The sequence below is a fragment of the Rhodamnia argentea genome, chromosome 1 (assembly GCF_020921035.1).
Source record: "Rhodamnia argentea isolate NSW1041297 chromosome 1, ASM2092103v1, whole genome shotgun sequence".
NCBI classification, from domain to species: domain Eukaryota; kingdom Viridiplantae; phylum Streptophyta; class Magnoliopsida; order Myrtales; family Myrtaceae; genus Rhodamnia; species Rhodamnia argentea.
Window position 1 is genome coordinate 8690705 of NC_063150.1, and position 23245 is coordinate 8713949.

The 23245-nt window shown below is 39.8% G+C and overlaps 3 protein-coding genes across 12 annotated transcripts; 2 read left to right on the forward strand and 1 right to left on the reverse strand.

The window, feature by feature from the left end:
• Window positions 1–2219: 2219 nt before the first annotated feature.
• LOC115740239 (protein LUTEIN DEFICIENT 5, chloroplastic) lies at window positions 2220–7649 on the forward strand. Of its 2 annotated transcripts, none has more exons than XM_030673715.2 (16): window positions 2220–2459; window positions 2562–2727; window positions 3405–3621; window positions 3760–3831; window positions 3935–4045; window positions 4164–4355; window positions 4471–4632; window positions 4927–5022; window positions 5098–5199; window positions 5390–5422; window positions 5704–5784; window positions 5872–5954; window positions 6514–6645; window positions 6789–6849; window positions 7043–7193; window positions 7232–7363. In XM_030673715.2, exons 1-16 carry the CDS (start codon window positions 2345–2347, stop codon window positions 7297–7299), a joined length of 1842 nt encoding a protein of 613 aa, XP_030529575.1. In that variant the 5' UTR covers window positions 2220–2344; the 3' UTR covers window positions 7300–7363. The 2 variants fall into 2 exon arrangements, with proteins under 2 accessions (XP_030529575.1, XP_030529574.1); XM_030673714.2 differs by having other exon boundaries at window positions 2222–2459; window positions 7043–7108; window positions 7296–7649.
• A 411-nt stretch (window positions 7650–8060) lies between these two features.
• On the reverse strand, window positions 8061–14046 carry LOC115740240 (sterol 3-beta-glucosyltransferase UGT80A2-like). Of its 7 annotated transcripts, none has more exons than XM_048279642.1 (14): window positions 13549–14046; window positions 12347–12528; window positions 12037–12192; window positions 11233–11344; window positions 10922–11092; window positions 10603–10666; window positions 10340–10397; window positions 10084–10261; window positions 9760–9890; window positions 9563–9665; window positions 9336–9412; window positions 8703–8750; window positions 8447–8596; window positions 8061–8385 (listed from the first exon to the last, which is right to left on the reverse strand). In XM_048279642.1, exons 1-14 carry the CDS (start codon window positions 13613–13615, stop codon window positions 8212–8214), a joined length of 1671 nt encoding a protein of 556 aa, XP_048135599.1. In that variant the 5' UTR covers window positions 13616–14046; the 3' UTR covers window positions 8061–8211. The 7 variants fall into 7 exon arrangements, with proteins under 7 accessions (XP_048135599.1, XP_030529578.1, XP_030529580.1 ...); XM_030673718.2 differs by having other exon boundaries at window positions 9563–9691; window positions 9795–9890; window positions 11933–12172; window positions 13549–14044; XM_030673720.2 differs by having other exon boundaries at window positions 12037–12172; window positions 12347–12519; window positions 13549–14041.
• A 1160-nt stretch (window positions 14047–15206) lies between these two features.
• Window positions 15207–22701, forward strand: LOC115740235. Of its 3 annotated transcripts, XM_048279899.1 has the most exons (9): window positions 15207–15425; window positions 16075–16362; window positions 17385–18140; window positions 19049–19104; window positions 19208–19536; window positions 19714–19776; window positions 19858–20024; window positions 20684–21824; window positions 21916–22701. In XM_048279899.1, exons 2-9 carry the CDS (start codon window positions 16177–16179, stop codon window positions 21930–21932), a joined length of 2715 nt encoding a protein of 904 aa, XP_048135856.1. In that variant the 5' UTR covers window positions 15207–15425; window positions 16075–16176; the 3' UTR covers window positions 21933–22701. The 3 variants fall into 3 exon arrangements, with proteins under 3 accessions (XP_048135856.1, XP_030529570.1, XP_048135850.1); XM_030673710.2 differs by having other exon boundaries at window positions 15208–15425; window positions 20684–22701; XM_048279893.1 differs by having other exon boundaries at window positions 15208–15425; window positions 16134–16362; window positions 20684–22701.
• Window positions 22702–23245: the final 544 nt, after the last annotated feature.

Below are 23245 nucleotides of genomic sequence, written 5' to 3' on the forward strand. Positions count from 1 at the left end.
ATGCCTGTAAATTTCTGAAGGCAGTTAGAAATGCAAATGTCGGAATTTGCAATACATAAATGTCCGTTCAGCGGGTCGAACTTCGACTGTGTCTCCAATGTTTTCAACCCCAATTTCCCATTAAATCCAAACATATGTCGTTTGTGACAGCAAGTGTCAAAGCATAGTTAGCAGAAATTCATGAACGGGGGACAGTGACCTTGCATTTGAAGAATAACAAGCGGGTCCTTGGAAAGTTCTCTATGGAATTACTAATTTTTCGTTTGAAAAATGAATAAGTGCACTAGAAATCTAAAAATTTATTACAAAAGTGCAATTGATTCAAAATTTGCAAAAAGTATAGTTGAGTTCCAAAATTTGCAAATTAGTGCAACCAAATCTTTCAATTAGCTCCGTTCAACTTGACTAATAAAAAATGCTAACGTGATTTTTTTAATTATTTTTTCCACTTAAGTGGTAAAGACATGACTAAATCATGAAACATAATGCTAAAACGACGTCACCTTGATTGGAAGTTAATTTTTAAATCGATTCACAGAGGAGGTATCATTATTCGACATGAAAGTTTATTATTTTATTATATTAAAAAATAAACTAAATAAAAAAAGGAGGAAGAAGACAAAACCGACAAGGCCCTCTCTTTTCCCAAAAAGGGCCGGGGATGGTGGGGGATGGTCAGCACGGGTTGCTCTCGCCTGCTGGAAGCAACAATGGCCATCCCCTACCATTGCTGACCCTTTCTAGCCACGGTGGGGGCGGCGACGGCGATGGCGAGGGCTCTACAAGACCTTGTCATTTTGCCTTCTTCCTCTCACTTTTTTGGTTTACATTTTTAATATAATTGATATCATTGTTGGACTAAAACAATGTTGTTTTAGTCTCATCTTTCATGTTTTAGCCACGTTAGCGCCACATAGGAGAAAAAAAATAATTAAAAAGGTCACGTCGGTATTTTTCATTAGTCAAATTGGACGGAGTTAATTGGAAGATTTGATTGCACCGGTTTCACAAGTTTTAGAATTTTATTGCCCTTCTTATAAGTCGTAGAATTCAATTGTACTTTCGAGACCAATTTTAGGACTTTAAATGCACTTATTCACTTAAATAAGTAATTAATTGCTTAAGGCGATCTTCGACTGTGGACTGCAACTTTTTGACATTGTTAAAAGAATGCAGTAAGGTAACGAAAATCGGATTTAGTTTGTAGGCCATGTAAATCAAGCACATCTCGACTATACTATTTGCGCGGGCTCTGTTGTCTAATGGCTTATAAATTATGGGGCATCTTCTTCATATTCAGTCACTGGTCATCACGAAAGTAGTAAGCAGTACTAATCGAAATGAGCAGACCGAGTGTGGTTGCCGGTTAGGCATTCGGTTTGAATGCCATAGATCATGAGGTTAAATCAGACCAACTTTTTGCTCAAAAACATATGGATGAGATAACTTGGGGAAAAGTGTCAAAAAAGCTCCAAAAGCTATTGCATTAACTGTCAATTTAGTTATAAACCTTTCAGTGGTGCTAATATAGTCCTAAACTTTTTGACTTAGAACTAATCCAATCATTTCGATTAATTTTGAATGGATATTGCTAACATGAATGTCGGACGATTTATGTGATATAATCAGCGTTAACGTGAATATTTTTTTAGTAATATTTTACCAATTTTCTATTTTATCTTTTATCTTTTTCTGCCTTTTTTATATCCTTCCTTTGGTGGTCGGCGAGAGCTAGCCTTTGCCGCCACAGGCCTCGCCGGGGGCGTTCATAGCGTCATCCTCATCTCCGCCTTAGGAAACATGCCAGCAAAGCTCGGCTTCTCTCTACAGCTCGGAGGAGCCCCGGGAGGCCCAAGAACACAAGCTCGATGACGAGGATGACGCGGCGAAGGCCACCCTCGCTAGCCCCCGGAGGAAAGGGGAAAAAAGATAGACAAAAAGAAAGGAAAATTAGAAAAAATAAAATCAAAATTTATTAAAATATTATTAAATATTATCATATCAGTGCTGGTCATGTCAAGTAAGTCATCAAGCGTTCATGTCAATTATATTTCGTGAGGACCAAATTGATTCTAAATAAAAAGGCTTACGGTTAAATTAACGTAATAAGTTAAATTTTTTTTTACACTTCTTTCATAGAGTCGGTGGCAGTGACAAGAGGATGTGGAGACGGTATCTCAAACGTTTGCATGCGGAGATTCCGACGTTTGTCTCTTTGCAGTTGAAGATGAAGCAGGCAGCCTCTTTACGTTGCATTGTCTCTCTCTCCCTCTAAACACTTTCTCTCACTTCTTAGCACCGCGCTTCAGCCACTCCTGAAGGAGCTTCTCGCAGGGACGGTTTGATGGCCGCCAATTTCCTCCTCCTTCAGTCCCCATCCTCCATTTCTACTCTGTCTAATTTCCATGCGAAGCTTCACACCGCGCGGTTCAGACAACCCACTCCCGCTAAACTGAATGGTGTGTGTGGAAGGGGCTCTGAATTCTCGATAAAAAAGGGTTTTTACGACAATGGCCGAAAATATTTTCCCTTTTGAAAATGCCTTGTTTGCTTGTTTTCAGGTAACTACAGATGGGCGACGACAATCACTTGTGCTTCTTCGAACGGCAGAGAGCCTGAGTCTGTGGACAGTGGAGTGAAGAGCGTTGAGCGGTTGCTCGAAGAAAAACGGCGTGCCGAGCTGTCTGCTCGGATTGCTTCCGGCGAATTCACGGTTGAGCGATCAGGGTGAGTAACAAATCTCATTCAATTGCGGGTCGTTGGAATTTGGCAAAGAAAAGCAAGAATCTTGATGTGTTTAGCTTGTTCCCCATGGAAATTGTTCATCTGGGTGTGTTCAGTGAGAGACATTTCCTGCTTTGGCTGATATTATTCAAATTGTGACAGTCTTGTGGTCTGCTTAGATACTAATTAAGAAGAAAGTTCACCTCTAGGTCTCCACTCGACATGAAAGTTATTGCCAGCTAATCTGGGTCCTCTTCAGATTTTTCTCCAGAAAAAGGCGTGTTTGATTTCTAGTAGTCTTGTTCATGTGCCAGAAATGTGTAGTGTACTGTGCTGAGCACAGAATATATAGAACATGTGACTACCCCTGTTTCGAGACATCTAAAGGTTGCATCTAAGCAAAGTGGACGTTGAGATCTTTGTTCTTTTTTCCTGAGTAAAGGGATAACTCATCTACTTAAGAAGGAGACCAATCCAGTGTCAACCCAAACTCATGGTACTTCAAGGGTGTTGAGCAATGACATTTCATTTGTTACTGGGAAGAGCATAAGAAACAGATTAGAACTACTCCAATTGTTTTGAGAATAAATTAAGAATTGTTTTAATTTACAAGCCCCCAATGTATCTTTGCTGATTATGACTTTTCTTCCCCCTCGTCCGGGGTTCCCCTCTGGAAAAAGTTTTCCATCTCAGGTGAGGAATGGCTTGTCAAAGTTGGGTGTTCCTCCTGAAGTTTTGGATTTTTTCTTTCAATGGTTTGATTCCAGTGAAGACCATCCGAAAATTCCAGAGGCAAAAGGTGCAGTTAAGGCCATTCAAAATGAGGCCTTCTTCATCCCCTTATATGAACTTCATCTCACATATGGTGGAATTTTCAGGTTGACCTTTGGTCCCAAGGTTTGCTCCTTCTAGATGTGCATACAAGCTCTTATTGTTTTGTTATCTTTCTTATTGAAAATTCAAGAATTGTCCCACTCCCAGTTATGCGCGAATTCTTAGTATTCTAGCCAGTCATTTATTGATTTCTGGATGCAGTCCTTTGTAATAGTTTCTGACCCATCAATTGCAAAGCATATATTGAAGGACAACTCAAAGGCTTATTCAAAGGTATATGATGGTTGACTTAATTGTTCTCCTTCAAATTTTCATGAGTTTCTGGAGATATGTCAAGTGTGTCTTTGAATTTAAATCTGAACTTTGTGATGAATAGGGTATTCTGGCAGAAATTTTAGAGTTTGTCATGGGAAAGGGTCTTATACCAGCAGATGGGGAAGTATGGCGAGTACGTAGACGTACTATAGTCCCCGCTTTGCATCAGAAGGTAATGCAATTTCAGTTAGTTCACTTTTATCATTCCCGATGCTAATTTAGTAGAAGTTAAATCTCTCTCTTTTCTCATATAATCTCTTGTTCATTGAAGTCCTTAATTTTTTTGGTAGTTTGTAGCGACTATGATTAACTTGTTTGGACAAGCTACCCAAAGACTTTGCGATAAGCTTGATGCTGCTGCTTCTGAAGGGGAAGATGTAGAGATGGAGTCACTCTTCTCCCGCTTGACATTGGACATCATTGGGAAGGCAGTTTTTAACTATGATTTTGATTCACTGACAAATGACACTGGAATAATTGAGGTAATGTGCCATTTGTGGTTTGTAAAAAAATTGTTTGATTGTGCCAGCCTGTTTAACTTCTTTCAAAATCTTTGATAGTTCATTTATTTCCATGACCTCTTTCTTGATAGAGCAGGCTGTTTATACTGTGCTGCGGGAAGCAGAAGATCGAAGTGTTTCACCTATCCCATTTTGGGAAATTCCTATATGGAAAGATATCTCACCAAAGCAAAAGAAGGTCAATGAAGCTTTGAAGTTGGTCAATGATACCCTTAACGAATTGATAGCGATATGCAAGGTGACTTTTTTTCGTCCTGCTCTGCCTAGTCAAATTTATTTTTCCTTATATTCATGCATCTATATATCACTGACGTAGTGATAGTTTCTTTCCAGACATCCTATATTGTCTTAGGCTTCTGTTATTTTTCATTTGTTTAGCAATTGGGCAGCAATGAATATGCTCCATCTTTGTTTAATGTGGTGATAAAGGCTGTGTCAGATACTACTTTTGCTGTATCTGACTAGTTGCGTAGCTCATCAATAGGTAATAGATTTGCAGAGACAGTTAAAGTTTATGACTTCGTATTTGCAGAGGATGGTAGATGAGGAGGACTTGCAGTTTCATGAGGAATACATGAACGAGGAGGACCCTAGTATCCTTCACTTTCTCGTGGCATCGGGAGATGATGTACGGTGCCCTGATTTTCCAATTTTTGTTAATTGTCTACCCAGATTGCTGAAGAAATCTTGCACCTTTTTGTAGGTTTCAAGTAAGCAACTCAGAGATGACCTGATGACGATGCTGATAGCTGGACATGAAACATCTGCTGCCGTGCTAACTTGGACCTTTTATCTTCTATCGAAGGTACTTGGAGTGTATTCCAAAAGAAAAACACGCGATGGAAACAAGACGACGCTTTACTATGACTAAAATGTCTATGCTATGGACTAGATCATTGATAAGTTTATTTTGATTTGACAATTTGGAGTTAAAGGCAAAGTACATGAATAGCTTCTCCGCTTGCCTAATGCATTTTTCACTTGCACAATTACAGGAGCCTACCATCATGTCCAAGCTTCAAAATGAGGTAAGTTGTTGGTTTTTTATATTAGACTCTGTCTCATGTGGTATCATTCCTATCTCCCAATGAAATGTAAAAGAAATAGCATTAAAGTTTGTTGCATCAATTAGTTCTCTTTCCAGACCTTGAAAATGCATTTCTTTGCACCATTACCATGATTTGCAACATGAGTTAACTTTATTATTTGGTATCTGCAACTGTATGTCCTGATTACAAATTTCATTTTCCTTGATGGTATGTTTAAAGTTAAATCACATTTTTTTTTTCTGATCTTACCACTCTTTTAGGTTGATTCTGTTCTTGGTGACCGATTACCAACCATCGAGGACGTGAAAAAACTCAAGTATACAACTCGAGTTATAAATGAAGTAATTTTTTTTTTTCTCTTTAACTAAGTTAAGGTGGAAATTTCGGTTTCTTGTGCACAGGATTGACATCTCTCTCCTTTTGTCCAGTCATTGAGGCTCTACCCACAACCACCTGTCTTGATTCGTCGATCTATTGAGAGTGATTTCCTTGGGAAATACCCGATAAAAAGGTGATTGTCTTCTAAGTTTCTTGACCTCATGGGGACAATATACTCGGGAAGTACCTCTTATCTCTAGCTGTCTAGTTTAATCTTGGTGAAAATCTCAAGTTGTTAAAATTTTCTTGATTGCTTTTCTTTTTTGATTGCTTGAGAAAGATGTCCTTGAGGAATGTTCTAATCTTGGTATGATTTATTTCGTTGGGGGAAAGCTTCCGTTTGAGATACTTTCTAATTTTTTGTTCTTCATGGTTGGTTTGTAGTTGAAAACAACTCTTTACTGAGTTATTCAGTTAACGGGAACACATTAGTACTCTGGAGCATCATTGATCCCCAGATTTCCATCAAACTGAGTCTTAAAAACATGCGTTGTCCTTCTGTGATCTTCGAGGATTAAATTCACTGCAATCTTTGTATAATCATGTATCCATATTTCTGTTCAGAATAATGCTTCTGCCCTTAGTTAAATAATTAGTGCTCCTCCACTAATTTTTAGTCCGTACATCTACTACATATGTTCAAGTAGGTGTATCAACTTGACTTTATAATGATGTATCTGGTTGACTGACAGGGGCGAAGATATCTTTATTTCTGTCTGGAACCTGCATCGAAGTCCACATCACTGGATTGATGCAGACAAGTTCAATCCTGAAAGATGGCCGCTAGATGGACCTAATCCAAATGAAACCAATCAAAATTTCAGGTTTGTTAGATGTCAAAATATTCCCTCTGTAACTTTTACTTAGAAATGCATTATTCATCAATGGTTGTGAATTTTTTTGGCTTATCCACATATCGTCAGTAATATCTGATTGTTTGTTGATATCCTTCAATTTTCTCACTCAGTTACTTGCCCTTCGGCGGAGGACCTAGGAAATGTGTAGGGGACATGTTCGCATCTTTCGAGGTAATGTTTTGAATCACTCGTTTTCTATACTCATTTACAGCACACTTCATTTAGTAGGTTGTGAGCGTATCACTTGTCTAGTTGATTATAAGTTTCTCCTGTTTCTGCATTCATTTCATGGCAAAGATCTATTTACATGTAACACTGAATGTGTTTTTATCCTGCTAATGAGCTGCCTCATTTATTGATGCAGACAGTAGTCGCGGTGGCAATGCTTGTCCGGCGATTCAACTTTCAAATCGCTCTTGGAGCACCTGCTGTGAGTGATTTTATTATGTCCTCCCTCTGTAAATTTCTAGATGGATTTGAAAAACTGGTGGCCGTTTATTTAATTTTCACAAAACTTATGAACACCGAAACTTTCTATCCTTTTGATTTGTAAAAGGAGTTGGAACTGTGATTGAAACAGCAAGAGAGCAAATTCTTACCACAGAATCTGTATCCAGGTAAACATGACCACAGGAGCAACAATCCACACAACCGAAGGGTTGAATGTGACGGTTACACGAAGGCTACAACCCCCAATTGTCCCTACATTAGAGATGCCATTACTTAAGGTGGATGCCTCCACAAGCAGTCCACAAGGGGATTCAGTGTTGAGTCAGAAAAGTGAAGTTACATCTGCCCATTCTTGAACTTCTTGGGCGTTTTGCCGCATCATTCATTGTGATTTATCTTTGGGAAATGCATTCCCTTTTCCTGTAATATATTTTTCCCCTCAGCTTTTTGGGGAACATGTATGTGTACAATGGAATGGTTGCAGTCTCCGAGAAGTAAATTGGATTGCGTATTCGAGTTTATGTGTCTCTATTTATTTGGCCCTATGTCATATGCTGAGGACACCATTCGCAAATTTGAGGGTGAGTTCTAATGTCCAGAGCGTCCCAGCGGAGCCAGCAGTAATGAATGGAACAATCACAAGCAGAAGCCAAAAACTATTGGAAACTTTGCATCTCACCTCCAGAAATCTGGTAAATCTGCCTTGCTGAGTCACAAAGCAGACCGGACTGCAAGTGAAGTTGTTTAGTGCATCTAGCTCGGTCTCGCCAAAAATGACTTTGACTTGGTGGTCTTGTGTTAAGATCTCTTATTTGCCTGACCTTATATGTTGTCATCACTCATCCCAATAATTCATCTTCCATGGTTTATTTCCACATGAATATATTATTTGCCAGAATCAAAGATAGCTGGACAATTGATGAACACAGTGAAACTTCAAAAATAATCTGATATTGGTCCAACGAATTAGTTCAATGAAATCCATGTTCTTGCCTCAGCTCATTTTGAGGATGCAAGTTGCGCAACGAATCTAACAATTGGAGGTGATTACATAAAATGAGAGCAATGACTTGACTTGCAAGTTTATGAGCAGCCGAAGCATCGTCTAATCGAGAGAAAGCTAGATGGAGCAGGCACTAATTCACATTCTGAACTCGAGTTCCTGCGAGGAAAATGCTTATAGAAGGCGTTCACCGCTCTACCCACTCCGTCTTCATTTTCCATGGCTTTAGCAAGGTCCATTGCACGCTCTTTCACCTGTTGCAAGATAGTCAGGGACTAATTGATTCAGAAACGTGAAGCAAAGATGCAACGGTACCTTAGGATCCAGCATGAATCTTATGGCATCAATTAACTTCTCAAGAGAGAAACCATCAACTGGAATGGGTGCCGGACCTACTCCTCTGGCATATACTTGTTCACCCCAGAAGGTCTGGTCTCCAAAGAAAGGTATAATGGTCGTCGGACACTGTTTCCATTGGAAAAGCGGGGAATGCACATAAGCTTAAAGGCCAATTGGCATCTACAAAAAGACTGATATATAATTACAGTTCATAACCGATCCAAAAACTTACTGCAGCTCTAAGACCAGCAGCAGTTGTACCAGCACCTCCGTGATGTACCTGGTAATAGGTGCACACATATCAGTTACCAGCTGTGGTATTCCTAGATGAAATGCAACTAAAGAACTTGAAAGTTGACTTCTGGAAAGATGTCATATTCATTTTTTGTGGCATCGAAAGAATAATTAATGAATTGATTTTGTCAGACAATGTGTAAAAGCGTTCAACTAACACATAGTTTGGCAAATACGTCGAATATTCAGTAGCATAAAGATTTGTGTGAATAGAGCTGCCCAATCCTCAGTTCAATGGTTTATCTGCCAGAAGAATACTGCAGGTTCTCCTTTTGGTGTAGCAGAACAAGTCAATAGATGCAGGTATGTACAGAGGTTTGATATTGGTAAGCAATGCCGGAAAAGAGGTTCAAGGCTCCTCCAGCCACCACAACTAAGATGTTCATATATTAGGTAATGGTTCACATACAGCAGTTGCTTTAACAAAACTAAAGAGTTCTCCTTTCTCCATGTACTGACGTGAAAGCTCATCACTTTTATGAACCGGATGATCATTGTTTGCTGCTCTGCAATTAGACGAAATGACTGGCCGAACAAGTTAACTTCACATGAAAGAAGCTCAGAGTTTTACCACTGCACTACATCTTGCAAAAAGCCAGTCATGGGGACAGTTATCAAGAAGGTACACGGACTCCTTCGGTTCTGACACTGCGGGACAGAAGGGCAAGAGAGCATCAAAATATCAGTACACACTATCCATACAAAGCTTATGACATGGAAAGCTCACTCCAGAATTAGTGTAAATCAATTGAGCATTTATGCAATCTTGAATCAGCAGAAAGAGGATCCAAAACATACAGTTTCCAAGACCACCCCATCCTTTACTAATGATGCCCCTTTGCCCAGTTGCTTCAAGAGCTTTGATTATGATATCTGTCATTCTCTGTGGTTCTTGAACTGGCTGCTCATATCGACACAAAGGGAAAACTGATCAGGGCAGAAAAAGGAAACAAATCCAATGATCAGTGCAGAGATGCCGACAAGAAGGAACTCACAAGGCTACCAAAACCAATGTAGATGGGCTTGTCACCTTCTTCTAGCCATTTCAACAGTGAATCTGGTGGTTCATAACTTGATGCAAGGTCAAGAAAACAAAAGCCAACTACATCAATCTTGGGTCCCCAATCTGCAGAGTGAAGAAAGCCGGGCAACATCACGAAAGACATCCTTAAAAAGTACACAGATAACAAAAGGTGTTAGTAATCCAAGTTCATTATATCATTGAAGAAATCAACAGTGTGGAAATTAAGGTTACATAACTTGGAATATTGATTCAACTGGGAAAGCTATCAGTAAATTTGCATCGAACTTGACTCTACCTTTAGGTTTAGGGACAAGGTGAGGACTCCATGTATAACCAACAGGCACATCAGGAGGAGGGCTATTGGATCCACATAAATATGTGACAGGTCTAAGCTTCAACTTTTTCTTTCTGAACTCATTAATCATGTCTCGTGTCGCAAGCCAAATTAATGCATCAATAATTTGATAAGACAGCTGTAAATACGTTAAAAAGCATTAAGGATATGATATAGAAGGCAGCTATGAGAAACGAAAGAATCCTCACAGACTTACTTTATACCCAGCTGGTTGCTTCACACGGGATAGAGGATGTGGAAATTCACCAGTAGGGCTGAGGCAAATGTTTTATTATCAGTGTGCATAGCATCAATGTGTAATGCATGCATCTCCATTAGTACATGCAGCATTTAACAAAGATAATAACTAGGTCGAATGACTAAACAGAAGTTTATTTGTGAGAATTAAGATTCTTGCTGTAATGGGAGGGAAATAAAGAAGGTAGGTAGGTAGAGCTGCAATTAGATTAGAAAACTTACGTCCATGGCATTGTGAAAAATATATGAATTGGTATTTTTAGTGCCTCAGCAACATGAATATGCCCTAAAAAGTATCTTCGCACGGTTAGCTGCAGTCCGTTATTTCTTCAAAGCAATGACTAAAGTAGTCTATGTTGCCATGACTACAAGACCAGTGACAACATAAAGAAGGCTAATCATTGTACTAAACCAGCATTCTCCACATAGAATCTACCATACTAGAAATCACCATCACCAACCTTCCTTTCACCTCGAGTATAATGTTTTGGCTAGAAGAAGAAGGAGGAGGAGGAGGAGGAGGAGGAGGAGGAAGTCTCACCACATGCTGGAGGATTAGCAATTATTGCGTCTGCTTCAAACGGCATCTTAGAATGAGGATCGGGATCCATACATGCAGGAAGTAAAGAGAGAATAATATCCTTCAATTCATTTCTCTGAATTTGAATTTCTGAAGGTCCTGAAGGTAAGATGCCTTTGTTCTTCACCATGTCTGCAGGGAAAAAAATGAATCAATTGAAATATCAGCAGAGGAGAAACATCTTGAGGGGTTCGTATTCTTACAATTACTCATTTCTGCCATCTAGTTTTGCAAAAAAAGTAAAAGAACCAAGACAAGAATGAGAAACCTACACCAAGCAAGAACTTTCGGATCTCCACCCAGAGGATAAAATTCTAATCCAGCAGTCAAGACAAACTCTCTGAAGTTTGAATGAGTTGCTAGTCTTACCCGGTGGCCATGTTCCTGCAGGAGGGATTCTTACAATTGTCAGTTCAGAGCAGCAGTTTAATGCACAGCTATTATAATCTTTAAATTGTTTGAAAGGCGTGAGGTGTGCCTTCAGCAGACTATGCAGTGAATATAAGCGAGCCATGAGCATAGATGGATTGACATATTTAGCATCTTTCCGCACATCATTTTCAGAGTTTTGACATAAGCTGAATCAAATGTTGATCAGTCAAGAGAAATGATCCAGAATAAGGAATCTGGACAATTTGAAAAGTTCATGGAGATTGCTGAAACATGAGCAATTGGTTATAATCATGCTTTGAAATGGAAACTCTACAATTATAGTAATTGCCAGCATTTTGAAATTCATCAAGAGCTGGACGCAACCACAATGCCTGCAGCGTATCCCCTCTCTTTGCTTTCTTCATGTAGTTGTGCATTATGTTTTTTGATACTTCAATTTTTTTTAGGACTATGCTGGAGAAATAGTCATTTAATAGTGTGTGACGGCAAAAATTGATGATTATCATCCCTCTACTGGAATAAAAGCCCAGTCAATTTCCAAAGCAAGAATATGAAGACAAAGTCATACATCGCCATAACCTGAAAACGTTTTCCAATAGCAACAAATGGCTGTACGTCTCCTCGTGTTCCAACAATGAGCATTACTATTTGCAGCGGAGGTAAATCTTGAATGTCTGCCATACCAGGGTCTTCATCTGTTGGTCCAATGGATGGGAATTCAGGCTCGAAATCAAGGTTTTGAGGCTTGATGTCGAGTGAAACTTCGAGCTGTACGGTTCCATCAGTTTTAACAGTAGCAACTTGATTGAGCCACTGGAGCTACAAAATTTGGTAATTAACTCAATCAAGCCATAAATCAAAATCGTGTTACATAAATCTGATCAACCAAAGATGCAACTAAGACGTAAATTGTTCATGCTGCCAAAGGGAGTCGCGATGCCATACGAAAAGAAGAGACTCTAGAATGGTAGAGGTAAATAGAGCTTTGGCTACCTTTTTTGACACAGAAATTTTCTCATCAAAGAAGTTTGCTGCAAATAGACCTAGAGTTTTTTTGTGCTTGCAATTCTCAGTTTTCGTAATTTGGCAGGAACTTGTCTCTGATTTTCCAGAAGTTGATGCTTCGCCAATTGTCTTCTGGACGGTTGGAATCCCGTCACTAAGCCCTGAAAAAACCGGATTTCCTTGAAGTATAGCACATGAATATCTCAAGCAAGAGAGAAGGTCCAAATGCACCGAACCATAGGCATACCAATAGGCAAGTATGGAGGAGCTTCCAATTGGCAACTTGATTGGAACGGTTAAGACAAAACGCGGATCTTATACATAACTGTCCTAAGAATGGAGGTGTGAAGCAGATGGTTACATATCTAGCATGAGAAGGCGTGTTGAGTATGCATGTGACATAATGCTCCAACACATCTATCCTGGATCAATTGCAGATGCGTTCGAGAAATTTTGGAACCACTAGGATCATGTGCCACTAGCAATAAAGCCATCCACGGAAAAGGATAGAATATGAGAACATCAGACCTTTGCTATGAAAGAAAAGTGATCTTTCAAGATTGTTGTGTGAGTAATTGCCGCTACCTTGCATCTATCCCGGATCAATTGCAGATGCGTTCGAGAAATTTTGGAACCACTAGGATCATGTGCCACTAGCAATAAAGCCATCCACGGAAAAGGATAGAATATGAGAGCATCAGACCTTTGCTATGAAAGAAAAGTGACCCTTCAAGATTGTCATGTGAGTAGTTGCCGCTACGTTGCATCGCACAACTAATTAACAGATTAAACAAGGGCAACCTCATGGAATGTCAAAAGGGCATGTCACAATCACTGATGAATTTGCGTCGAATGAAACAACAGTTACCTTCACACAATCACACTCAGCTAGTTAAGACAGCATATCAAAAGGATCACTAGGTTCAAACTTCCAAAGAGACCAGACGTTTAGTTGGCTTTCTCAAAAACAATCGAACAGCTGGAGATACCTCGACAAGGGGTAGTTTCAATGCCTTTGGCAGAACAATTTAGGGCTCGAGGAGTAATTATTTGTCAACTTTTTATCCCATGCCGCGCTGTACACGAGACACGAGGCACATGAACACACAGAATTTATGAGTAGTAAGGCAAGCTAGAATAAGCATAAGCCAAAATGAAATTGCAAGCTTAAAGCTTAAAGCAAAACCAACCTGAAGATCCACCATCGTTTTCCTGTCCTTCCATGTCCAAAGGAACTCTCAGTGGAGCGGTCCCCATGATCTCCAGAAGATGTCAATCCCTTTATCAAGAGAAAGGAACAAGGGAAAGGTGATGAACTTGTCAAAAGAACTAAAAGTCCCACAACAACGAAAATGAAACAGGGGGCACTGGTGCCCAATTATACAACACGATATAGGAATAAGAAGGAGGGGAAAAATGGCTGACAGAAGAATCTACCGTTGTCTACGTGTCTACTTTTGTGTTGTCAGATTGGAAAACATCAGATTATTCCATGCTTTTCTTTTTGCGAGGAAAGATTCAAACACTGGACTGCCTGTCTATTCTCCCAACCATAACGAGCACCCAAAGACACTGTTCAGTCATAATCAATCTTAGTTTCAGGACGGAGGGAGGTGAAATGGAGCAGAGACATTCCAGGCATTGTCCATGCCACGCGGACAGGAGTGGTTGAGGACTTCCATTCACATCGTTGGTCTTTCTGTTCCTTGGTTATTACGAACGCTAATGGACAAGACAAGAAGCAAAAACAGGGGAACCGACACAAACCAGACAAGAGTAACAAAAACCAAAAACCAGTTTAGCCCCATAAGGCCATAACTAACCTTCTTCTCATACCTGCTCTTTGGAACTACCCCCCTGGTTCCTGATGCTGAAGACGGGGGCTCCCAAAAGTTCTCCGAACGGTCAAACCGTTCCAAAGATACGAAGTCGTATGATAAACTAGTTCCATCCGGATCCATGTATTTCTTTGCATTACAAAAAGTCCAATCTTTTTTAATGTGGAAGTTCAAGATTGACGTTAACAAAAAGTCAACTTTTTTCAATTCAGAGCATGCTGTCTTAATTCCACAACCATCATAAGAAAGACCAGCCGAAAATCAGTGGGTGTGAAACTGGGCGCATCAAGTACCCAGTCCAATGTCGGATAACATATGGTTACCTTAATATTTTGATTGGACATGTCATCCTTGACTTACTTAGTACTATGTTGATTGAGCTAAATATGTTCAGAAACCAATTCTCCATTGTAAAAAAAAGAAGATGAGAGAACAAAATTTCATAGTATAAAGTAGTTAGCTTAAAGGGTAGATGCCTATTGAAAAATATCTAGACGGCCTTCCTCAATTCATGCATTGGGTATCATTGATTAGGACACGAAAAATTCACCCTTTGACTACTCTTTTTGTGAGATTGATCCGCCAAAATCAAGTCCAGTCCTTCTCCTCCTATTTTTTTAAGTAGGTGAACTTCCTTCATTAGAATGTATCAGACTTCTATTCCAAACAATCCCCTTCCATCCGAATGAGACAATCACTCATTTCAAGTTGTCCTCGAAGGAGCCAAAAAAACAGAAATCCACCTCATTACGTATATCTTCAGAGCCCAACTGGGGCATGTTGGACTTGGGCCCGAAATGACTCTCTCTCCATCAAATTCGCACGTGCCATGTGTGTGGGCCCCACCTCACAAGTGATGACGTGGCATTCCGTAGCTCCCTCTCGACCATGCGTCGCACGCTTACTCTCTGTGTGTCGTGTGTCTGCGTGCGTGTGGGCCACCCTCGAAAAGCCTGTTTACGCTGAAATGACAATTGAATTGACGTCGGAAACTGGGAAACGAAACGTTTTGATCAATACCCCTGTTCAATGCGCGCTCTCTCTCTCTCTCTCTCTCTATATCGGTCTATCTATCTGTTGCACCAGCAACACCCGGGTAATAAAGCTCACACTTTAACACGGTAGAGAGAGAAAAGTTTCAAACTTGCTGGCACCCACATAGAGATAGAGAGAGAAACAAAAAGTTTGAAGCCACCTTTAGTTCATGGGTCTCTGGGACTGGTGTAGAGGTATGATCATCCCGAGTTGTTGCTTGTTGTCAGCGGCTTTCAGTTTAGTTGTATTCGCTATTGAGTTTCTGTACTTGCCTGTCTGTTGATTTCAAGCAGAGGTAGTGAAGGGTATGATGGTATGGTGAGTTCGTCTTCTCTTGGTTGCCGGGACTTTGTGGGGAATATTGTTGAGAATGTGAAGCAAAATCTTGAAATTTTGGGCTTTAATTTACTGTTTCAGCTGAAGTTTGGATTGTGTGTGATAAATGTTTTTTTGACTAAATGTTATGTAATGTGTATAGGAGGAATTAGGCAAGTGGAAAATGCAGCTTCCATTTAACTCGTTCACTTTGGAATGTTGATTTTATGGACTTCTTTCATTTTTATTACATTCGAAAGGTTGGAAATGGCTTCTTATAGGAATGCCAAGTTCAAAGCTAGGTCTTTTTCCCCCTGGTATATTTAGCTTCAGGCTCCAATTGCTTTCTGTATCTTCATGATTTGTCTTTGTCAAACCCTTTTAAGTTGGATTCCTCATTTCGCACTTAACTACTTCAGGCTGTCCCGCATAATGGTATTGCAAGGTCTGACTTGTGTCTTTGCTATGTTTTTGGTTTCTCTATTTGCTTAGTCAACTTTGCTTCAGGTCATCTTTATATTTTTGCTGACACTTGATGGTATGACTCTCCAGTCTGACCTCCTTTGCTTTGCTTGGCATCATTTTAGTGTTCACATGCCGCGAGACTTTGCTTTGAAAGTATAGTACTTGATGGAAGGAGAAATGTCCTACAAAAAAGTGCTTCTAACATACAAGAGGAAACGGCCTTCATCAACAATATGTCTTGCTCAAGAACCAGGACAAAATGATTCAGCTTTAGAAGGTTTAGCAATCACGCCAAGCGTGAAAGAAGAATGTGAAAACAATTTTTTGGAAAACCAGGGAGCAAATATGCTGGTATGAATTCTTACTTTTACCAAAAAAATATGCTGGTATGATGAGTAAAACTTTTGGCTAGGAGTTCTGTGCTGCTTTGATGCATTCATGTGTATTGTGTACTCAGAGTCTGTTAAATTTAGCTGTAAATAATAATCCTATGGTTTTTCATCTGCTAGTTAATAAGCCTGTCAACAAGGGAAACCCGTCTTTGAGGTTAGAGCTTCCTGGAAGTACTTCATGGTTCATATTGAGCAATCTGCTGTCTTTATTGGTTTATGAGATTTGACATGCGTAAATACATCCAGAAATTCTTATAGGCTATTAGATTGCAAAATGTCTTGTAATTTTACATTTTTTTTCTACTCAGATTGTTTTCTTTACTGGGGTTGGATAAACTGAATGGAGCACCAAGTAAGACTGGTGAATTGAAAAGTAGAAGGTGAATAGGATCCTTAACGTATACAGTAGAAATGAGGCAATGGAATCTATTTAATCTGACTTTAAAGCTTAGGTAATAGTTTGATGGTACATCTGCAAAGGAAAAAATACCACATTATATGATACAGACTAACCTGTATCAATAGGAAGAATCACAAATGTGACATTTTCCCGTTCTGAAAGGTTGATTAAGGCTCAGGTATCAGGATATCAAGTTGCTACTTGCTAGAGATTATGCAGACTAGCTACCCTCCAATGTGCTTATAGTTGATGATGGCATTTTTTCACAACAAGAAAAACAATTGGGAATTGAGAGAGCTGATACTGCATGTGCAAATGCAAAGTGGTGATCCCAGGATATTATCTCCAGTGTCTGCGGTGAATCATAAGATTTATCTTGCTTCAAGAAGAGATTGGGCCATCATATGACTGCTATCAGCTGTATTATCTTTCATGGCATTGTCTGCATGAATTGTATCGATTTTGCGAAGCATAAAGTTGTTTACTTGTTTCAATTTCAATTTCAGTACGCTAGGGAGTATTCAGAACTTATGTTGTAATTCCTGCTGCCCTCACCTGATACCAATTTTTTCCTACTTTAGCATGTTCATGACAAAAGCCCAAGCCACAGCTGTCTCACAGAACAAGATCCTTTGGCATCTTCGCCCACTGGTAGTTCTTGCGGGCTTAAGGAGGACGACATCACTAATGAACCTAATGCGCCAGTATTGGGTGTTCATGCATCTAAATCACCTCTATCACATAAGCCTTCTTATAAGCCTTCTACAGATGCATCTGTTCAGAACTTCAATGAATTGTCTTCAGCATATATAAAGTCAAAAGGTCAGAAAAATGGTGACCATGCAGAGTCCTATCCAATATATATCTCGGAATTCAAATCTGATGATGGCAGCTCGGTCTGTTGTACTGATACCCTGTTATTGGCTGTTGATGCTGAAAAGGAAGACTATTATAGCTTAAATTCAACAAGTCCGGAAAAGTGTGGCCTTCCGGATGGCAAAGTTTTATCTGTAAGAAGATCAAACTTGGAGGACAGCAGCTCACTCATCAAGGAGAAGTCAGCTTCTGTATCTGGCGAGTTGCATGAGAAAATGAAATCACCCACTCCATTAATTACATTCCAGAGAAGACACATAAGGAAAAAGTGTGCAGGCGTTGATGTAGAAAGCAAATTACTACCCGAGAAGAAGTGTTGCGAAGAGCTTCAACAAGGGATCAACTTCATTCATGAGAAACAGTGTCTGTCTGCTGCAACATGTCAGTGCCACTCTGAAGATGAGAGAACAGTGTCAAAAATGCCTGAGGCTGATTTACATAGGATTCATATAACTGATCAAGTGTGTCTTCTTTCCATTTCACACTTTTCCATTTGTTTAGTAGGCTTTCTGGTTTTTCATCTTTTTTCTTATCTTTAGTTTGCTGCATAAATATCTTGTGGGGGTTGTCTCAGCAACTTTTCACTAGATTACCGACCAATCTGTGTATCGATGGTCGGGTGGTCATATTTGTGCTACACCGTACAAGAATAGTTCTCTCAATGGTAATCACTTGTACTAATATAATTAACTTGGGTCCATTACATCATTCTCTTAAGAGGCCTAGTGAGCTGCTCAGGAGATGCCAACAGCATGGCTGTGCATGTGTGGTGGTCCCTTGGTCTGGTTTTAGTATTTATCAGTCTAATATTTTTAGAAAAATCATAGTTCCACAATCATCACAGAATAGAATTTCCCTTTGACTATGCAGTTTGCATCTGGCATGATCGCAATCATGATCATGTTACACTTGTGAACTATGCTACTATTTGAAAAGGTTCAGCATTTTTGGCAAAATAATCATTCGATGGAAGAAAAAATTAGAATAGGGGAGTTTTGCAAGTCACATGTCAATATGGTTAAGCTGGCCTCTAATGACTCTGGACTAAGGGATGACTTGGGATGGAATCAGGTTCAATTTGAGTTGAGCATGGGGGCAAATATTACTCCAAAACCAATTTGGATTAACAGGTTGGTTTGTTTTAGTATCAAATCAGGTCTAGATGATGGTTTATAGTCCTACCAACCATGGTAATGTCCATGGAAGTGAAACTTAACTGCTGAGCTACCGTCGATCTTCAAGCAAACACTTAGTGACTATTGATATGTCTTGCATCTTTGTGGGACACTGAAATCTATTAAAGCAAATCTTTACTAGTCACTGATGTGTGTGTGCTAACACTTAAAATCTTTTCTTTTTGCCTTTTCAGATGAAAGATGTTGATTCGATATCAACTCGTTCTGGATCTTTTCCTGGAAAAAAGATGTATGTTGAAGAAACTCATTCAATGCTTGTTCTGATGTATGTTAGTTACCGTGTTTATGAGCTTACATGTTCATGCCATTTCTTGTTATATTCATTAAAACAGTGTGACTGAGGGGAAACAAGTGCAAAATGTGGAAACGAAGTCTGCTGGTGCCTTGCCCAGTGTTGGATCAATAGCAGATGTTAACTCTGATAGCACTTTTAATGTCAAGGGAGACTCTCTTCTCATGTCCTTCCCACGTATTATGGTTGACAACTCCACTGCCGACGCCACAGGCAGTGGCAAACGAACTGAAGACCCTAAATGCCAACTGCCAATTGGTGAGGATTCTCAGATATGTTCAGTTGATGGTACCAAGATTACATCTGAACCAGACTCTGGGAGAAGAGAATTATTTCTTCCTTGTTTAAATCTTTCTATTGCACCCCCTGGTATGGCTTTCCTTTGACCTTTCTGTAGTTCAGATGCATTATGGAGACATAAAGTTAGAGCATTGACAATGTTTGATATGTTTCTATAGCGATAATGTCAGATCCATTCATCTTGATGGCAATATATATCAACTTGCTTTGTGCCTCAGCTACTTTAATATCAATTGACCTGTGCAGATTCTCGTGCTACTAGGGAAAACATCAATTTAAATGTGGATTTTCAGAGTCAGCCAGAAAATGGTTGGTCTAAAGCTGTTCTTGGCTCATCTCTCTCTCCAAATAATTTTAATGACTCTCCCTCACAAGAAGTGTCTATTTCAGATTTTGTGAACATCATAAAAGAGACAGTGGGAGAATTTCCATCCCTCAACCAAAGACAAGTGCATACTAATCCATGTAGTACTGAGGAACTTCATGCCAGATGCAATAATGATTTGACTTCTATGGTTTTGACGATGGAAGTTTCACCAAAGATCAAATGCATGCAGGTAAGTAGTTTCTCCTATTGAATATCCGCCTTGTCGACATGCTTTTATATGTTATTGTGCTTTTATTTCTGAGAGTAGTAGCATTTAGGGGTGTCAATGGGACGGGTCAGGCCGGGTCTCGGCCCGGCCCCGAAACTGAACAGTTCAAGCCTGACCCGGCCTGAACCCTCTTCGGGCTGGGTCTGGTTGGGTCGGTTTCTTTTTTTTCCTTTTCTTTTTTTCTTTTTTTGAATCAAAATCACTTGACATATCCGTCGAAAGAAAGAATATAAAAAATAAAAATGAAAATAAGATAAATTAAAAAGAAAATGTGGGTGAAAAAAAAAAAAAAAAAGCCGGAACCGGGCCAGGCCTGACCCAGCGCTATCCTAACAGTATCAAGCTGGCCCGAAAGGCCCGAAAATTAGGGTGAATTTTCGGGCCGGGCCGGCGCGGGCTTTTTTGACACCCCTAGTAGCATTTTTTAAGCATGAAATGAAATGCTAGCAGCGGAACACAATCTTTCATTTATACCATAATTTTCCTGTACTTTTGTTATTCGTTTACATTGCTTTAAGATATTGCCGTGTGGTAGAATCATTGCTTGCTTTTTGCTAATTGTTCTTGGAATTGTTGTGGTATACACTGGATATGACTGGTGCCTCATCCTCTAATTTCAGCTCCTCGTGGATGGTCAAACTGAAATATCATTGCGCTCGCCAATTAAATCCCCTGAAATGGCTACTCTCCATGTTTCTGATGCAAGAGAAGATCTCCAATTAGGACTTGATACTCATTACGTGAATCAAACTTTAGGCAGATCTCAGTTTGCAGGCTCATATTTGCCAACTGAAACTAAGATTGATGGATGTGCCTATGTAAACAGCTCCACTTCAGTGCCTTGGAGTGAGAGAGAATTCATGCTGCATGCATTTCCCCAAGTTTTTTCGAGCCAGAGATCAGTGCTTCACAGACACAAACAGATGCTTGATGACATTATGTATCGATCTAAAATGTTGGCTGGAAAAGAAAATATGCGAGACAAGCTTAAGCCATATGTTGATATGTGGTCAGAAGAGGAGTTGGATGTTCTCTGGATAGGCGTGAGAAGATATGGAAAGAATAACTGGGATGCTATGCTAAGGGATCCGAGATTACACTTCTCACCTTGCAGGGTGGCAAGGGACCTTGCTGATCGATGGGAGGAGGAGCAGATTAAACTTTTGAGTGGTCGTTGGTCACCACAATTCAGAACCTCAAGTTCACAGGATCATCTTTTTGGTAATCATCTTTTTAATCCCGGGACTCCACGAGGAAATATGTTGGATGAGACCCAACTCAATATGTTTGCTCACAAAAAGAAGAAGAGGCGTCGCCTGAATTGTCCAGATCTTGTCAATTATGGCATTCAGCAGCTCCAGAGTGATTATCCTAGAAGGAACCTATATGCAGAGTTACTTGAGAAGAAATGTGATAGAATGTCTTTTGAGCATATGGAAAGAGATGCGATGGCAAGAGTGGAAGGTAATTTGCCTCATTGGTTGAGGGAGGTTGTTAATACGCCTCCGCCGATGTTGACGGAGCGAACTCAGTCCTCATGTCTTTCTTCTATTTCTCCTTCTCACAATTTACAGATAATTCGACCTTATTCAAATTCTAGTGAGCCACACTTGGGATCGACTAACAGTGTAGGTGGTATCTCCAACGCATCGAGGCTAGGTAATGTGCGGCTCTCTGGTAGTGCTGCTTTTGAAGGCAACTTCTCATTGCAAACGGGGCATGAAGCAGCCGAGTTTTGCAGGGCTTCTGAGCATCACATTGGTAAGCAAGATGATTTGATCGTCATCAACAGTGATGCATCTTCTGAAGAGACCATATCTGATGATAACTGTGTTAGGCTGTGACATTGCAGATATTTTAGTAATCTAGTAAATAATTCTCTGGTACTTGTGCTATGCATTTTGTCATGGAGCAATTTGGAAATGCTGAAGGTGCTGCTTAGAGGCTAAGTCCGGCCGACCCATAAACACTTGTGGAACTTGGAAAGAAAGGCTCATTATTGATGGAAGCAGCAGTTCAGTGCCTATATTACCTGAAGGACTAGATAAATAGGGAATCGAGTAGCTTCAACATGTGGTAGATAATTTCCGCGGAGTTATTCAGAAAGTTGATGTCTGCAAAATGAGAGAAACTATGAGCTTTCCTAATTCCTTCAAGCTCCATGACAAGTTCTCTACCAAATTGATTTCCTTCATAAACTAGACAAAGCTGGCAACTCGGTGTCTCCCTTCGTCGTCCTCTACATTACATAATGTCTTGGTAATCTGCCCCATAAGTAAGTTAACTCACACATATTGGAAGCTGTGCTTGTCACTTTATCTGGGAATCGACCAGATTGGAAGTTTCTAAACGTACCTTGCACGACCATTGTCAGGTGAGTTTTGTCATAATAGTACTGGCCTTGAAGCGCAAAAATCTTGTAGACTTCCGCATTGTATTTGTCATCCAACAGTGTTACATTGTTTTACGTCTCGGTGATAAATTGGGTGTGGGCTGCTGCTGCTTCAGCGACTTTGTATGCAATTCGATACCGGTCTTCCCATATCAGCAAACAATCAACTGTCTTGTCGATGACTCTGCTGTGACAGGGTGCCTTTAGCGGTATAAACTCATACATTAGTAAAAGGAAGCTTGGTGTTCAAACAACGTCCTTTCAATTTCACAATGTGCCGACGATTAACCTATGATAGGACAATGACTTCATTGAGGAACTGTTTGATTTGGCCCCTGTCAATGGTCTTCTACTTTTTCACAGCAACTTGATACCTTCAAGTAGCATAAGTAAAGAATAAGAAAGTTGGGCAGAATGGAGCTTTGTAGTTGAAGCACATCGTCACAAAAGCTCCATTCCCTCCGACTTTCCTCAACATTAATTTGACACGTCTCTTGACATTATATAGAAAACTTCTTCATCTCGTCTGGTATGATAAAAGTTTCTAGAAACAATATATCAAGATCTACCAAGATCTACCAAGCTCTACTTATTAATTTGGATGTAATCCAATATAGAAGTCATTTAATCTTAACTTACCAATTAAGAAGTTTATTTTATTTTTCTCACCTATATCAGTGGTGTATAATGTCTCTACCAATTAGAAAAGTCACTATATCCTGAGATGTTTTAGTGCAGGTCTGTCCATTTTTGCCACCTTTATGAACGATGAACATGTTTCTCCACACTT